The sequence below is a fragment of the Polyergus mexicanus genome, unplaced genomic scaffold, assembly GCF_030449975.1.
Source record: "Polyergus mexicanus isolate NDT 795.1 unplaced genomic scaffold, iyPolMexi1.0 SCAF_23, whole genome shotgun sequence".
Lineage (NCBI taxonomy): Eukaryota > Metazoa > Arthropoda > Insecta > Hymenoptera > Formicidae > Polyergus > Polyergus mexicanus.
This window is the reverse complement of record NW_027223343.1, coordinates 3,322,366-3,341,436: the sequence shown is the minus strand read 5'-3', so window position 1 is coordinate 3,341,436 and position 19,071 is coordinate 3,322,366. Positions and strand designations below refer to the sequence as shown.

The following is a 19,071-nucleotide window of genomic DNA, read 5'->3' as shown; positions in this document are numbered from 1 at the left end:
TCAAAAACTAAGCATTTTAGAGAAAAACGTTTTGAATAAAAATTGTATGGTTTTGAGGGAAACATAAGATGGTGTCATTGGTTTGACCTTGGATGGCATCGTTAAGGTCAAGTCAAGGACACCTTTAATTTCTTAAAAGGAATCCCCGATTTTTCATTACATATTCTTGTAGCTTATCTCAAGAGCTTTCCAAAACACTATAATAAAGTATTCTTTCATTAAGTACATTTTGAGTTATTTTATATTTTATTCTGACATATTTTGATATAAAAAATAAAATATTTCGTAAAATATTCAGTTTTCGATAATCCTACCGTAATACTTTTATGTACAGAATAATGAGACAAATCAATTAGTGCCAAAAAAAACAAATAATTATTTAAAAAAATACATTGTACAATAAATAATTTTCTTAAAAACAATTATTTTTTTTATAATAATTGATTTGTCTCTTTATTCTGTACATAAAAGTATTACGGTAAGATTATCGAAAACTGAATATTTTACGAGATATTTTATTTTTTATATCAAAATATGTCAGATTAAAATATAAAATAACTCAAAAAGTGCTTGATGAAAAAATACTTTATTATATTGTTTTGGAAAGCTCTCGAGATAAGCTATAAGAATATGTAATGAAAAATAGGGGGTTCCATTTAGGAAATTAAAGGTGTCCTTGATTTGACCTTACCGATGCCATCCAAAGTCAAACCAATGACACCATCTTATGGTCCCCTCAAAACCATACAATTTTTGTTCAAAACGTTTTTCTCTAAAATGCTTAGTTTTTGAAAGAAAAGGGGTGTAGTGGTGGGTTAGGACACCCTGTGTATATATATATATATATATTATATCTAATAACCCAATGCGTGCATGCGCATTTCGCGTGTATATTATTCAATTATATGTATATATGCGTTTTTAATGTGATAAAGATTATGTTACATACTTTTTCGGCCGATTCACGAACACTACTTGCATTTTGAGATCTTTTACAAGAGTATTTTGCGATATAATATTAAGTATTTATTCGTATCCGTATGTTAAATCTTTTCTATTTGCGGAAACACTTTTTTAAGACGTTCGATATAAGATACCTTAAAAAAGAACACAATTAACATATTAAAACGATCCTTGTCTCTTTAATCGCTATTATATTTTAAACCTATTTAAATAAATCGTAGAGAGAACTTATAATTTTATAAGTTAAAGTAATATTTTTTCAATAGAATAAAAAATATAAAATTCTCGATTAAAATGTAATATACTTGAGATTCTTTAACGAAGATATCTTATACAAGATATGTATATGTATAAAATTCGTTATTGATGCTATAATAACGAAAGAGGTGATTCAATATGCAAAAATAAATTGGAAATGCGAAATAAACTTTTTGTAAACAAAGTTTTATATATATATATATATATAAAAAAAAATGTTATTTTACATTTTCGATTTATCTTTACATATATAAAATCACCTTGTTTCGTCATTTATATTACCAAGAATAAATCACACAATATAATAATTGTAATAAAATAATAATGCGCTTAGAGAACGCGAGGCCATTAAATATCACCGATCTACATATCTATGAACAAAATTCACACACCACACACACGCACACACACAACTTATTTTATGTATATTTCGTTGACTAAATCGAGAATATGCTAATTAATAGATAGCGAAAGAAAATTTGATTCTCGCACAACGTCACGTTAATGACGATGTTTATTGATTGTCTCTACTTCTATAATGATAACAAACGCCATTCTACTTATTTAAGATTGTACAGTACCTACATTTTGTTCATCGCGCACATTCATCCCTTTCCGTTCCAAAATGCTCGAAATCTCTTTATGCGTGCATTGCGCAAAAAATTTTTCATTAATTACTGCAAGTTTAGAAAAAATAGACATGATGAAAGATAAAAGCAAGAATTTGAAATTTTTTAAGATTTCTGGAGAAAATCGATACGAAATCGACACTTTCAATACCCCATACAGCACTGAAGCTTGCAAGAACATTGCTGCAACATTGTAATATTGCATATTGCAGTTTAATGTTGCAGAAATATTGCAAAGACATTATTTTACAATATAACTTTAGCAATGTTACAGCAACATTCCGAAAATATTACAAAAAAAGTATTCAATAATCGCTAGTTCATTCGTTTACCACTATGCGGCGCATGTTGCGCTATCTATTCCGCATTTAATTTTTAATCATGATGATTATATAAAGTTTACAAAGAGCGGCTAGTAAGATTAAAAAGATATAATAACTATTTTTGTTAATTTAAGTCATATGATATGACCATAATACAGGGGCTCAGACATTGGACTAAGAATTCTTTTAATAGTTTCCATTCTTATATAAAATCAAAAATTTGATAATAATTTTCTAATATGCAAAAGATATTTCAGATTTTAATAAATAAATTTTGAGATTATATAAAGGCAAGAGAGATGTGAAAAAACTCGTTGTATGCGTAAATTCACCACAATCTTTTTGCATCCGGATATCTGAATATTTCGGATACAAAGAAATTGTGAATTTACACAATTGCAAATTGAGTTTTTTCTTATTTCTCTTAGATATTCTCTGTCACTGAAGGAAGTCGAACGTGTACTGAAAAATTTACATTTTATAATTTCGTTATTATTATAATACAGAAAAACTATAAGGCCTATAAGGCCTAATTTCTTATTATTTTTTTCATATGTTAAGGATATTATTGTCGATAAATATACATAAAGTATTATTGCATATATATTATATTGCTATGTTGCTGCCATATTATATTGCAATATTTCTGTAGGCGGACATTTTACTGTTGCTGCAATATCATAACAACGTTGCAGCAACATTTCGCGATGTTTCTGCAATATTGAAATCTTGCAGAAAAATGTTGCTGCAATGTTATTGCAATCTTGCGGTGCTGTATGGACACTGTTGGAAAATTTGGCTTAAATTTAACATATATCGCGTTTCACAAATGGTTTATATAAATTTGTGCGTTAATTTAATATAAATATATTGAATGGTGACATTAATATTAATTTAATTAATATTTTGAAACTAAATGAATTCAGACTTTATAATAATTTGAAATAAATTTTTTTTTGTAAAATCAACGTATTTTTAATAATAAAACTAACTTAGAAAAATATTATTGACGGTTTGTAGTTCACGCTCACTCCTATTGTAGAATAGAAACAATATTCTTTTCCTGCAAATTTTTAACAGATAAATCCAGTCACTAATAATACGGGAACATATCTATTGTGTAAAATTAAAAATATATGCGCATTGTGTTATTTCTATCCTTTTTTCAATTCTTTTAATAATTTAACATTTGAATTCAATTAATACAACAGCAATATACAATATTAAATTAACACGTGAATGTGTTAAATATTTAACACGAAAATTTTAATCGGCATATTTTTTAATAAGAAAATACAAATTTTCCAACAGCGTTTCAAAATGTAAAAATCCTTATAGATGAATGAGAAATTCTTCATCGCGCCGCGCTACTAATAATCGTAAGTCAATCCATGCTGTATACATGTACAATTGTCGTAATATTTAATCTCGTTTATGATCTACGCGTTATTAATTAGTTTTATTAATCTAATCACGTGTTAAATGTGAAATAAGTGTGAGAGGCACCGTAGAATGTGCTCGTACGCACGTACAGGCTAAAGCGTGTTTCACAGAGTATTTTACTTACGTCTTTCTGTGTGCACTTTCTTCATTATATACACATATATTTCGATGAAATACACACTTATAATAAACTGATAGTCGAGCGTTACTGGAGATCCAGTTGTACAAAACGATTAAACTACGCACAGAGCGCCGTGTTAAATCGTCAAAAGTGCATTGATTGTTCAACGATGTTATCGAAACCGGAGTATGTCTTTTAAAAGTTTATCATGTCTGTATAAATCAGAGATACATTTGATTAAAGGAAGAGAGGATTGGATAATATTTAATTTTTTTTTCGTGAGAGGCATTTTTGTTCCCGAGAAATTACGAGTATAATAGTTTTTTTTTTGTTTTTTTTTAAGAAGATATTATCTTGACTATCACTTTATTATAATTGATAGAGGTTGTGCTTGATTCAAGAGCAATTGAACGTTATATAAAAATTATTTTAATAATATGTTTTTTAATAATTATGATAATTTTTTTATAATTATAATATATAAAAAATAGATTTGTTTTAAATAACTTCTCGCATTTAGCTTTCGCAAAATGCGAGGAAAACTAATGCGACAAAAAAAAAAAAAGAAAAAAGAAAAAATTATTTCCATATATAAATAGTGTGTTATAGGTATATTATCGCTCCCTATAAAATAAAGAGAAGAGAGAAGTAACACGACGACGCAACACGTTGATGCAACCAATTGATCGGCTCGAATCAAGCACTATACGTCCATTGCAGCAGTAAAGCATGGTGTTTTGGTTCACGAGAAAGTCTTGTAAAATGTATACATATTTTGGACCCTACACCTATATTTGTATAATATATATATATATATATATATATATATATATATATGTATGTATGTATATATGTATGTATACATATATGTGTCTCTCTTTTTGTGATTAAAAATACTCTTAGAAGCCATCCGATTTAAGAAAATCGTTAAAACTATTCTCACTATATATATATATGTACAGTAATTTTATATATAGATATATATATATATATATATATATATATATATATATATATGTCAGGTGTGATAGATATATAAAGTGCGACAAATTCGCTTAGTAAAGAACCATCTTCCGCCAGCGAAGAACTGGTCGTTAAACGATCGATGCGAAGCCGCGAATTGCGATACAACGCAAATACGCCTATCGTTAACGGCTATCCGAACTTATCAACGTTTATATATATATATATATATATATATATATATATATCAGGGTTGGGAAAGTTACTTTATAAAAGTAACTCGTTACCGTTACCGTTATTTTTTCTAAAAAGTAACTCGTTACCGTTACTCGTTACCAATTTTAAAAAGTAACTCGTTACCGTTACAGTTACTAAAAAGTAACGAGTCGTTACAATTTCCGTTACTTTTTTACAATACAAACTAATAAATTATTTTGCATAAGAAAAACTTTTAAAAAATTGTAAGCAAGATTTCATTCAAGGTTTATTACAAAATAAATGATTAAATTTTATCGAAATTCTTTATTAATTTTTAATAAAATTTGTTGCTCCATAGTATCATCATTTAAATGCCCTCTTTGTGGTGTTAATACAGAGCCACCGATGCTAAACATTCTTTCTACAGATGCACTGCTTGGTAGAGCTGTATTATATTTAATAAAAAGTTTTTTAAGTTTTGGATAGTCGTTTAACATTTCTATATTACAATTATTTGATTTTAAAAACCGTTGCAATTCTTCTTGTTCAGATTCATTTTGCACCGTTTTTTGCTCAAAAATGAAAAAATCATCGTGATCGTCAGATTTTCCAGCTTTTGAAGAATTTTCAGTTGATCGGATTCCCAATAAATCCTCCAAGTAATTTTCAGCACGTTTTCTTTTTTCTCCGGTTAACCAGTTTAACTTAAATTTTGGATGTAAACATGCTGCTATTATTAATTCTTTTGTTTCAAATATTGTAAGAAATCTAAAATCGAATATAGTAAATTAAGCGACATTGTTTGTTTTATTGAAATTAATACTTTTGAATCAATAGTTTAAAATAAAATAATATTTTTCAATTAAATCCTTATTTAAAATTAAATAACATATGTATTAATCAAATTAATAAGTTACCTTTTATTTAAACCTTGCTGAATAGCTTCAACTAATGAATGGCAATCTATAAGGTCAGATTTATTGAGATTTTCTAATTTTCGTTGCAAGGTACTTAGAACTGGTAGTAAATGAGAGCTCTGCTTTTCCGAAAAGATAAAGCTCTCATTGGATATCGCGCGTCGCGTCATCGCATTGGTCTGCAAGAGCCATAAGTTGATCAATCACATTCAAGCATTTTTACAACATAATAAGAATGCTAATTGGTCGATTTGCTTACGGCTTTACGGTTAAGATAAAAATTTTATCACGCACAATAGCAAGAATATCTTAAATAAATCAAAAAATTTGAAAAAAGTAACGATAAAAGTAACTGTTAAATTCGTTACTCGTTACCGAAAAATGTAACGAAGTTACTTTTTCCGTTACAAATAAAATTTGTAACGCCATTACCGTTACAGTTACCGAAAAAAAGTAACTGTAACGGTAACGGCGTTACAAGTAACGCGTTACTTCCCAACCCTGATATATATTGCTCGTTTCGTTAAAACTATCTTGGCAGTCGAGAAATCATAAGAACTGCAACCATCAGACACTCTACATCGATATTCCTCCGATCCATTGAATCATCCTTTAATCTACATTACAAGAAGAAGAAAAAATCCGCTAGATTGTTTATCTCAGAGATTCGCGCCGACATCGCAGCTCGTGGCTTCGATTCTAGCAATAAATAAGAATGCTTCGCGTACGGACCGAACGCTACGAGGGAGTTGGTGCGCGGGATCCAGGATGCACGTGCCCGATCCTTTGACGTGTCTTTCCGTTAATAATCTACGTACAAAATATAAATTGTATTTTTACGCGCGCGAGAGAGTGATACGCCTCCGCGCGAATCGTGATATATACATTTTTCTCCTCTATTTTCACACGGCGTATCATAAGTCTCTTGAAGACCTTTCCCAAGATTCACGCGAATATCGAAGACTAATATTACGGATACGATACGATACGATACGGACGTGTATCGTTATCGAGGATTCTTCTTCTTCTTCTTTTTTTTTTTTTTTTTTCTTCACGGAGCACAGCATCTACAATCTACATAAACATATTTCTCTTCAGCGTTGTAGGCGAGTGCGATCGTAGCGATGCCATAAAAAAAAAAAGGAAATGAAGACGGAAAAGAATCGTATATATGCACAGCTTTGTAAAGCGGTTTACCACGAGGTATCTACATTTGTGCTGGACCGAAGATAAAGGAAATTCGGGATACGAATAAATCGCGAGGGATCGCGGATCCCCCCCCGAAATCGAAACCGAATTCCAACGATCCCGAATTGGTTCCGTTTATTGGGATCCAGTGTTAAGTTAAGAGAATCGAAGCACAACCGGATCGGGAATTCGAAAGAGTGATATTTTACATAAGACAGAGAATCCGCTTTGGAATCTCTTTTAGTTTACGGTCCACGATATAAAACGTTCAACCGACATCGAACAGTTTATGATTTTAATCGACAATAGGTTTGAAAAATCTGTTCTAGGAAGTCCGATTAACGGGGTTATTGTTCCTCTTTAATTATTTCTAGTTGGACCGAAATATATATATGATGTTCCCATGTTGGCGTTTGCCCATTCTTTCGGCGAACTGAAAATATGGAATAGCGTCGAGAGAGAAAGAAAGAAAGAAAGAGAGAGAGAGAGAGAGAGAGAGAGAGAGAGAGAGAGATATATCCCGCTTTTTTTCTTCCCTATGATAAGACCGATCTCCCTTCGCGAGATCACTCCTCGCGATGAATAATGTATTTCTTACACAGCCCTTCCTTAGCTACGGCGTATGGTATCTCGCGTGCCTTCGATTCTACAAAATGCAACCGCGGGGAGAATTGCGCCTCAACTTCTGTCTCTCGATTCCGCGTCTCGTTGCTTATGCATCATCCTGTGCGTTTGACTTTGTCGTCAAAACGTTTACGCTCAAAGGCTCCTCTCGCAGTCTCTCGAATCGGCAACATGGTCTCTGTCACCTCTCGTTATATCTCCCGCGAAGATATATACAAGTAGCGATATATAACGACGATTTTATCGTCGTTCCAACGAATTTTCGTTACAATGCAAGCGTGGACTTCTGTGGTCCCAGTGGGATTTACAAAAATTGTTAATTCCCGCGATCTCTTCGACTACGTCGTGGATTCTCTTCATCAGCGTCATCCAGGTGAGTCTCTCCAGGTGAATAGAGCCAAGTAGTTTTAACAACGTTTGTACTTTCGCGATATTATTGGGCGTGTGATGTATAATACATGCATATGTATTTCTCACGTTAAAAGCTCTCGCTGAGCATATTCGGCGTCACTGTAGTTATGGTAACGCGTGGCAGGGTCCGTGGAAATGCGGATGATGGCAAAACGAATTGCACGAGTTCATCGGGGGCTCTCTGTTACACATCGTCCTCTATACTACGCAGAGGTATCTGTTGTTTCTGTGCTACCGCGTTTAGCACATACATCAACTGGTCCAGCTTCTTGTCCATCACCGACAGCTGAAAGTAGAAACATTGTCTCGATGCACATTCGAATCTGCAACTGTACACACTTGAAAAATCTGTGTTTCCTTGTTAAAAAATATGCTGTTAAATATTTAACACATTCATGCGTTAATTTAACATATTGCTGTTGTGTTAATTGAACTCAAATGTTAAATTATTAGAACAGATGTTGTTCCGAATGGACCCCTTCGATTGGGAACTTTGCAGGTGGCCTCAAGAGATCATATTAAGGTCAATTGTCAAAGTCCCATATGTGGCTTTTGAACGGTTTAAAAGTTATAATCAAAAATATCACTGAAATTCGTATAAAAATCGACAAAAGAAGACCCAGTCCCAATGACCTTGACCTTGACATACGTTATCAAGACTCTGTCCCTGAATAATATTTAAAAGATTTTAATTGTCGCTGATTCTTGATTAAAAAGTCAGTAACAAAAAAAGTTTCATAAACAAAATGTAATTTGTTATCTTCGAGAAAAATTATCAAATTGATAAATAAATGAAATTATACAGGGTGCGGCATTTAAACTGACACATCAAAATATTATAAAAACAAAGCATTTTATAAAAAAATGTTTCAGACAAAATTATTACGGTAAGATTATCGAAAACTAAATATTTTACGAGATATTTTATATATTTCATATCAAAATATAGTCAGATTAAGATATAAAATAACTCGAAAAATACTTAATGAAAAAAATACTTAACAGTTTTTTGAAAAGGTCTCAAGAATATGCAATATAAAAATATGCTATAAAAATACGCAATAAAAAATAAGGGTTTCTATTTAGAAAAATAAAGTTGACCTTCAAATGATCTTCAAAATTCCATTAAAAAAAAACAAGATTGACATTGAAATCTCCGAAGCGCCTCCACCCAAGATCAAACTAATGGCACCATCTTATGACCCCCTTAGAACCGAACAACTTTTGTCTGAAACATTTCTTTCTATCTTGCCTTATTTTTTAGATATTTAGGTGTCTCAATATAAATGCCCCACCCTGTATATCACACATGCAGAAATGGAAATAAATTTTATATGCTGTTTGGAAATCAAGATAAAATTAAATAATTATGATAAAATTATGGTAAAGTGAAAGAGAGAAAGAAAGACGCACTTGCTGCTCCACTCGATATAAACGCGCACCAATTGTCATAGGTTTCACATTGCCTGCTCGGTCGATTCCCGCCAGGTAACTCCCCGGTTTACCCAAGGTCTGATCCAATCTCCTCTGCAACTCCTGCGAACAAATGGTACGTGCTTTTAATGTTCCGTGCGTCTACATAAAAAAGTACAAGTATCGCAATTAATATCATTTTTCTCTGCTCATTACTTCTTTTACGATCGTTTTTACAATCTGATGCAATTTTTGCGGAACGTCATTGAGATGGCGAAGAAAAATTCGCAGACGTATACCGAAAACTCTGCCGCAATTCTTGCATAAACCAGAGAAACTCAACGATATATAAAAAGTCAAAATTTCAGCTTATGATTAGAATTAATGTAAAAAAATGTATGTATCGTATATAAAAATATTGACAAAAGCGTGAAAATTTCGTAGACTTTTTTTTACTATTTCATTTGTGCAAAATCTGAGCACAATTCTTTTAATGGTTTAGAAATTGTTTAAGTTTTAAGAAGTTATTTAATTTATATTTAGTCTTATGGAAAATCACGTATTATAGCATTTATTGACAAATTTGACGAGAAAAAGATATTGTCAGCGAAATAAAAAATGTTCACATGTATTAACAAAATTCTAATAAACATTTGTGCAAAACTTGATTTAGATCTACTTGCTTGTTTAAAAGTTATTTACTAAAAATTGTAGCAAAATACTTAGAGTCATCCAAAATCTTTTTATAAATTACACTTTTTTTTTGCAGTTGATTTCAGGGAATATTCACGACCAAAAGTTTTTGACATAAATGAAAAAAAAATATTGACTACAACTATTTTCTTTTATGAAGATGTTAAAAGCCATATTATTTTGTGATACTTTAATTCTTTTTCAGATTTATTTATTTCATTTTCCAATAAACTTAAAATATATGCTCTTTTCTTAAATTTTGATAACTTTTTGCTACTATTGTACAGCCAAAACATACTCGCTGTGACAATTCGAGAGTTATCGATCTTCCCAATACAGAGAAAGATAGAGAGAGAGAGAGAGAGAGAGAGAGACAGAGAGAGAGAATAAAGCCTCTTTCATTTATTGTGAAACACTAAAATTTCTTTGACAAAGAACAAGGGAGAGCTGAAACAAGTTGAATTATTCGTGATTGATGTTTTGTCTCTCATCGCTCGTCTCTTAACATTGTCATTCCCGCCACGAACAATCGAACGATAATACTCTATGTTTCGAATCCAAATTAGTATTATCGTTTAATGTAACGATTAATTTAATAACATCAATAGACGAATCGCGCGTTGTAAGTATAAACGGATAAAATTGTAGTTATACAATACTTTGGACTGCTTAAAATCATGTATGTGTGTGTATGCGCGCGCGCGCGTGTGTTGAATACATTTAATTTAAAATCTTATGTTAATTTGTTATATATATATATATAAAAGATGCCGGTTTTTAATATTAACAGTTTTCAGATAATTTCCAAGAAAAAAAATTATTGCCAAAAATCTTAGTCACATTTTATTGACATAGGAGGAAAACTTGTTATATGAATATTAAAGATGATCTTGTTGAGAGAGAGAGAAAATAAATTATTTCCATTCGATAAACTGATTCTCGTTATGTCATTAAAGTCAACGACGATTTCGCTGCAACAATACATTTGCTAAGACTATGCTGCCTTAGCGACAAATTAGATTTCCTTTCTAGCAATAAATTTTTGAAGCTTCAACAAGCAAATTTACTTCAGCAAGATTTTTGTCTACACAAATGTAGATATACAGTTCAAAAATTTGCTTTCTTATTAAAAAATGTGCCGGTTAAAATTTCTATGTTAAATACTTAACACATTCATGTGTTAATTTAACATACTGCTGTTATGTTAATTGAACTCAAACGTTAAATTGTTAAAACAACTGAAAAAAGTGTCAAAATAACACAATGTGCACATATTTTTAATTTTACATGATATATATATATTCCGTATTATTAATAAAACGATTTATCTGTCAAAATTTACAGAAAAAGAGATATAGGTAAATATTGATATAGCAAACTATATCCAATAAATAATTAATTTAACATAGTAATATTTTATTTTTGAACACTCTATATACAAACTTGCATATTTATTTAAGTGTATGTGTAGTATACAAAGGATTATTTCTGTAAACTAAGTCCAATATCAAGTTTTTCATTGTCAGACTACGTACAAACCTTGATTTATACAAATCTTTGTTTGTTAATAACTTTTCAATAAACAACGAGCGATGGCTAAAACCTTTTGAGAGTTATTCAGGGCGATGACCTTGACAACATATGTCAAGGTCAAAGGTCACTGGAGCTGGGTCCCCTTTTGTCAATATTTACCGAAATGTTAACATAGCATTAGTGTATCACTATTTAATATGTCTATATTATCTTCTTCTTCTTCTCTGATATGGCTGGGAGACTTTCCGAAAGGAATTGTCTATACACCATTAACTAGGTATAGGTATTAGATAGGTTAATATATATGATAAACTAATATAGGTATTGGATAGGATAATATATGATAAACCAATATAGGCATTATATAGGATAATGTGTGAAAACCTCTTTTTGGGTCATATGGGAGGATGGGACCCGAGCGGAATCGAACCTGGAATCTTTCGATTACCAGCCTGCGACTCTACGCCCGGCGCCACGCATCGCCCCAATATGTTTAAATTATATTAAATTAACAGGAAAATTTGTATGGACCGAGATATGCAACATATATATTAAATTTGAGCCAAGCTTTCCAACAATAGACATGTACCAAAAATATCCCGCGAAGATACAACTAGAGTGAATTCTGCGGTGTTGGTTTAGTGTGATCGATCTTTGACGTTCAACGGGCGTAGACATAGAAACTGTAACGATTCCTTGATTAACTGTCAGCTGTTTCACGCCACACTCTTCCATTGTCTTCTGTAAATCGACGTGTACGTTGCCGCTGTAACCGTCGATCTTGTCGAGCTAATCGTTAGCGATCGTACATGTTGGTGATTGAACGAGACGAATAATTCGCTATTGGCGATCGTTCAGTAATCCGTTGAATAAAGACAATTGTAGCTTATTACAAGTTAATCCATCATTATTACAATGCGCAATGAACGATTTGGAGCGATTTACCGAGAAACAAACGTTTCGCGAGCGAGATGGTATTTTCTAAAATAATCGCCTGCTCATTCCCTTCCCTGAATGGCGATCATCCGGGAGATAATGGCAAACGAAAAGAATCATTATCGAGGAGCTCACCTTAATCCGCACCATCATGTTCAAGTGACCTTGGCTGTATTGTTCAATGACGTCACGCACATCGTATGGTTTCCGAGCCTGTTGAAACTTTCTGCGAGCCACGAAGTATTTGATCTTTCTGATGGCTCGGATAGCATTCCGGTGTGTTTCTGTCAGCCTAGAAAACGTAGTAAATGTCAAAGTTTAAATCGACATGTTTACGAAAAGGAAAGACACATTACTTATTTCTCCTTTTTTCATTCTTGTTACGACAAAATGTGACGAGAATGTGAAATCATTAAGAATATAAGAGAATGAAAATACATGCTGTTGTCTAAAAATGTATCTTAGTTGTATTGTAATTGGAACATCGCGTTATCGACGCGATATTCAATCGCGAGTCACTTTATTACGGTAGTAGTTTCAGATTCGCGCTTTTGATTAAGTTTAAAAGAGAAGTTGACGCCACTTCGAGAGAGGGAGGAAACTGCGATCTTCGCTAACTTAATTTTCCTAGTCGACGGGATGGTGAGATGCAACTAGATACAGCTCGTTTCCCTTTTATCGTACGCTACGGCCAAGAAACTGATAAAATGTAATATTAAATCTCGATAATGTAAATTGTATAAAATATCCTACGTTTAAAGGCATTTTCAAACCAAAGCGTTAATATAACTCAATAGAATCTCAATAGAATAACTACACTGAAAAAGATATATTAAAGCCGAAACAATTTTTTTTTTAATTAAAAGAATTATTTATTTAAATATTTGCAAAGAAATGAGGAGATGAATTATTTACTGTAACGGATCCAATGATGATGACCTTGACATATGTTGTCAAGGACATAATCCTGAATAACTTTTCCTTATAACTTAATCGGCGGTCTTTTATAATTTTTGAGATATTTAAAGATGATCCGAGTTAGATCCGAAACGAAAATTTGATTTGAGTTATATAACGTAACTTGAATCGAATTTTAATTTTATATCAGAAATAGGTTTAGGTTAGGTTATATCTTCCAAAAATGAAGCCCCTCCCGTAGGAGGGGGTGGGGGGAGGGCGGAACCCACTGTGTCCACGCATATACTTTACGATGCGAAGCGATGTTCAGCTTAGAATTGTTGTGTGGATGGAAAAATGTATGCGTGAACGCAGTGAGTTTCTCATACGGGGGGAATTCCACTTCCGGAAGATATAACCTAACCTAAACCTATTTCTGAAAATTTAGTTTGAGTTATACAACGTCTTGATGCGAATGGATCTACGCTTCTTGCGTAGAAATTACAAACTCATGTAAAAATTACATTTTATTTCTCAAACTTTATTCGTTAATAACTTTTTAATAAACAATGACCGTCGATTAAGTTATAAGGAAAAGTTACTCAGGATTATGTCCTTGACAATATATGTCAAGGTCAACGTCACTGGAGCTGAATCCGTTATTGTAAATAATTACCCATTTATTTAATATAATAAAACATTTTTAGAAACAAAGTATATATTTATTTAAATAAAAAGAATCAAAATTAAAAAAAAGATATATTCATTTGATTGATTGAAAAAAATTTTATTTTTGGTATAATTTTGTATTATTTTAATTTTTTTGTATTTCTGTAATTTTTTATTATTTTGAGATAATTATTATACGAGATAGAAAATTGATTCCTGTTAAATGCAATGTCATACATGTCAATATTATTGTAATATCTGATTATGCACTCTTACATATGTATCGGTTTAAATATCGAGCTTCTTTTCTCTCTCGACTTATATTAGCCACCGTCCGCTGCTTCTCGACCTTTTGACGCTTATCCGAAGAGCGAGGGATACGTTCGAGAAGAGTGGCCATTCTTTGGGTGTTTATGTTCTCGAGAATGCTTAGCTCGTCGGCAGATGTTTCTGGATGTAAATGTGCGGGATAAAATACTTTATATAATGATAACACTTCGTAAGAAAACTTTATAAAATATCACGATGGAAAAGTATTGATCGTTGCTACCCAAGAAATTTAATAATGATAAACAGTAGATAAATAGACAAATTTTGAGATAAAAACCGCACACAATGATTAATAGAAATTTAACATGAAATATACTTATGAGAATCTATATAAGAGAAAAATAAATAATGATGCACAAATAGCAGAAAGAATTTATATAGGGATATCTAGGAAAATTTTGTTATAAATTAATCCCTAGTGTATATTATAAATTAATCCCTAGTGTGTATTATAAATTTCGTTAAATTCTCATCTCTCTCTATGAGGTCCAAATAATCTCATTTTAAAAGACTTCATCGAACTTGAAAAGTTTTAATTGTATCACTTTAGGAATATAAGGCTTTACTTTTCGTGTTTTATTATTGTAATTACACCGCAAATATAATTATACCGTTTTTAATAGAGTCTAAAAAAGATCTTTTATAAGAGGAGCCGAGAATAAAAAGAACTCCATTTGACAAATAATTACTTTATTCTCGGACATAAATGTTCCCTTATTATTGCATTAAACTATGAATAGAAGAGTTTTACAGAAAAATAAAAGAATCATTAATATATATATAAAATATGAAATAACTTAAAAAGTACTTAATGAAAAAATACTTATAGTGTTTTGGAAAGCTCTCGAGATAAGCTACAAGAATGAAAAATAGGGGGTCCCATTTAAAAAACGAAAGTTGACCTTCGAATGACCTTGAAAATGACCTTTCCGTCAAATCCAAGGTCACTATTAGATATCTCCCTTTGTTCCCTACAACTTTTATCCGAGTCAGTTTCCTTCAAACGTTGATCCTGAAAAATTACGAGGGTGGAACTTTTAAAATGGGACACCCTGTGTACATATATATATCGAACGTTATAGAATGTTATCGATAGCAAAAGTAATTCATAAAATAATTAATAAAATAGAAAAGACAAAAAATACAGCAGACCTGAATAAGAAGAACGGGATAGAATGTACATATGTGTGTTGGGGGGATGGGAGGGGGGTGAATAAAAGGGCTGCTTTTATTATACGCGGTGGAATGACGTTTTAAAATGAGATCGAGGCGTGAATGCAGGCACGGTAAAAATACTAAAAGATACCTGAACGAGATGTTTTCCCTGGTTGGCAAGCATAAGAAAGCTACGGGCAGAAGTAGGTGAACTGCGAGAGCGAAAAATGAGGGAAAGAGGGAGAAAATCTGGCAAGTATCTTTATGTATAATACAACAAGTTCGAGTGTGCACGGGGCGGACGCGCGCGCTCGACGCCGCGAAAACTGGGTCATTTGCACCGGCGTAAAGTAATGGCGAAGTGAAAAAAAGCACTTACATGTCCGTGGAGAAGGGTTTGAAAAAAGCCTTTTGAGCGAAATACCGTGCGTTCCATTCGCGCCCGCAGAATCGACTCTTTCGTAATGTCAATGGCGCGGAAAGCCGCGAAAGGTTGCCAGCAATTCCGAACACTCTCTCCCTACACCGTTGGAAAATTTGGCTTAAATTTAACATACATCGCAAATAATCCACATAAATTTCTGTGTTAATTTAACAATACGGATATGTTAAACGGTGACGCTAATGTTGCGTTAATATTTCAACGCGATGAATGAATGCAAACTTCATAACAATTTAAAATAAATTTTTAGTAAAATCAACATGTTTTTAACGATAAAATTGATTTGGAAAAATGTCATTGACGGTCATTCTCATTCTTATTTTAGAATAAAATCAACATCCTTTTCTGTAAATTTTGACAGATAAATCCTTTTATTAATAATACGGAATACATCTATCATGTAAAATTAAAAATATGTGCACGTATTGTGTTACTTTTACTTTTTTTTCAGTTATTTTAATAATTTAACATTTGAGTTTAATTAACATAATAACAATATGTTAAATTAACACATGAACGTATTAAATATATTTAACACAGAAATTTTAATCGGCGTATTTTTTAACAAGGAAACAAATTTTCCAACAGCGTACAAATGTCATTCTTGGTGAGATGTGTGTATTTTCATCGCGACGACCAGTGTCAATAATTGTCTCATCTAATCGTCTCGCGAACGTGGATTAATTCTTAATGAGCGGAAGTCGAGGACACAGATTTTTATCCTAAAAATGTTATCTCGTGGCACCGAAACATCCGACAGATTTTATCAGATTTGAATAAGATACAATAGCTGTATAGCTGAATGCTAAATTAAACTGGATTAAAAGTCCAAGGATATGCTAAATATACAAACACTTGCTTGAAATATTATTAATAGAGTAACCACACACACACACACATATATATACAGGGTGTCCCATTTTAAAGGACCCACTCAAATATCTCAGAAAAACTGTGTAACGCAGTGTTTTTGAGATATTTGAGTGGGTCCTTTAAAATGGGACACCCTGTATATATAAGAATTTAAAATATAAGAATATGTCCTTACATAAATTTCAAAGGAAATCTATTTGAAGTTTCAAAGTCGTCTTGTATAAAAACGCGTATTCAATGAAAATAAAATAAATTAATAAATGTAATCGGTTCTCTAAAATAAGCTCTTGTGCCGAGTAGCTTGGATGGTAGCGCGAAGGAAGCTACATGATTTTCGCGAAATTAAATTTCACTAAATTAGAGAAAAGCAGAGTATTCTCTATCCTCGCGTAGGGAGAAGTTCTCTTTGTCTTGAGAATTCGCGCATAACGATACGCACGATATTTGTCTGTACGTTATGATGTGCACGAGGTAGATAGAGGTACATGAAAATGCCACGGCACTATCGATTTTGCATACAAAGTGGAAATAATTTGCATGAAGATATATACCATATGTACGTTTCTCGGCTTCCTATACTCTGATTTCGGTCGGCGCGATCTAACTCAGTATACACACGCGAAATGGGCGTTTAATAACTCGACAATCCACCACCATTGCAGTGGCTTGAAAATTCGCTGTAGAAGCTATCGAACGAATCGTGAATTTCCGTGCCCTCTCTTCGATTAAGGATGAGTGTTATATGTCAAAACATTGACAGAAAATTTCTCAGATTGTTCTCCTATTTCTTCCGAGTATCTGTGCAAAATCTGAGCACAATTCTCTTGGTTTGGAAATTATTTAAGTTTTATGTTTCTATTGATTCTTATGGAAAATCGCGTAACACTTATTGACAAATTTGACAACGAAGGAACACTGCCGGCTAAATAAAAATTTTCACATATATTAATAAAACTCTATAATAAACATTCTACGCGGAACTTGATTTAAATCCACTAACCCGTTTAAAAATTATTTTCCAAACAATATAAACATAAGAAATATATGTTTTTTTTTTAAATTCTTATACTTTTTTTACTACTATTATACAGCCGAAGCATTCTTAATAAATATGGATTCCAAAATTATTCGTTAATTCGGCGTTATCTTATTTTATAGCAAATATTCTCTATCTCTCTCTCTCCCTCTGTTATTTTCCGATAACAATTTAATTCAGTTTTGAATTCGCTGTTCTCGTAACCGATATATATCACGCTCTCTAAATGAGACCTTTAAATATGTATGACATTGTCACTGATGAAATATACAAAATATATTCAAGTGACTATTGGAACAAATAGCAGACAAATAGCACATATACACGCACAATAAAATAATTACTTTATCAAATTTAATATAAATTAATTTAATTAGAAAGAAGTTTGATTCTTTTCGATATATTTTGATGAATATTAGAAATTCCTAAAATCGCTCGTAATTCCTTTTTACATATGTATATCTCCTGCATATATTATTTTCTATCATAAACGTGATATACATATACAATAATATTATGACACAGATTTATCTCTATTAAAAGATCAAGGACACCGAATGTGTATATACTCACGTGGTAACTCTTTGCGGTTCCTCGATGTCGATGTCAATTTCATCGCTAGTTGCCTCTGTCACCGAGCTCGTCTGCGAAGTGAAGAGGCTTCCCCTGCCAATCGGAAACACGCTACTCAAACTAACGGGCTTGCGAGTCGATTCTTTTGACGTCGCGGAATTGCTCTAGAGAAAGCGCTTTTCGGACAGGGTCGACGTGTACCTGTCACGAAAAGTTTCGCAAACCGCAGCTCGCCCGTCCTACAATTCATGCGACATTGGCCTCATATTTTATAAATCGCGAACTTTGGCGAAGTCCCATTGTCTCAATTACCGCCGCATTCATAATATTCCAATTTTTCGAAATTAATATCTCCAACGGATACGTGAAGCAGTGAACGTTATAAGCGTTATCAATCTCTCTCACCTCTGAATTAAACATTTTTAGATCAAACACGTAGAATTTAGATATTTATATATGTGTCACAAGATGCTTAAAACTATG

The 19,071-nt window shown here is 32.2% G+C and overlaps 2 protein-coding genes across 9 annotated transcripts in view; both read right to left on the bottom strand.

Annotated features, from left to right (window-relative positions):
• Positions 1 to 19,071, bottom strand: part of LOC138942698 (potassium voltage-gated channel subfamily KQT member 1-like) — a 122,810-nt gene that overhangs the window by 15,348 nt on the left and 88,391 nt on the right. The window lies entirely within an intron of this gene.
• Positions 5,773 to 19,071, bottom strand: part of LOC138942696 (potassium voltage-gated channel subfamily KQT member 1-like) — a 56,613-nt gene continuing 43,314 nt past the window's right edge. For 6 of the 7 annotated variants that reach the window (XM_070313129.1, XM_070313132.1, XM_070313134.1 and 3 more), the window contains 4 exons: positions 18,589 to 18,699; positions 12,749 to 12,905; positions 9,452 to 9,574; positions 5,773 to 8,324 (listed from right to left, as the gene is read on the bottom strand). In XM_070313129.1, coding sequence (XP_070169230.1) covers positions 8,223 to 8,324; positions 9,452 to 9,574; positions 12,749 to 12,905; positions 18,589 to 18,699 — 493 coding nt within the window. In that variant the 3' untranslated portion in view covers positions 5,773 to 8,222. The remainder of the gene's footprint in view (positions 8,325 to 9,451; positions 9,575 to 12,748; positions 12,906 to 18,588; positions 18,700 to 19,071) is intronic. The other variant, XM_070313133.1, reaches the window with a different exon arrangement.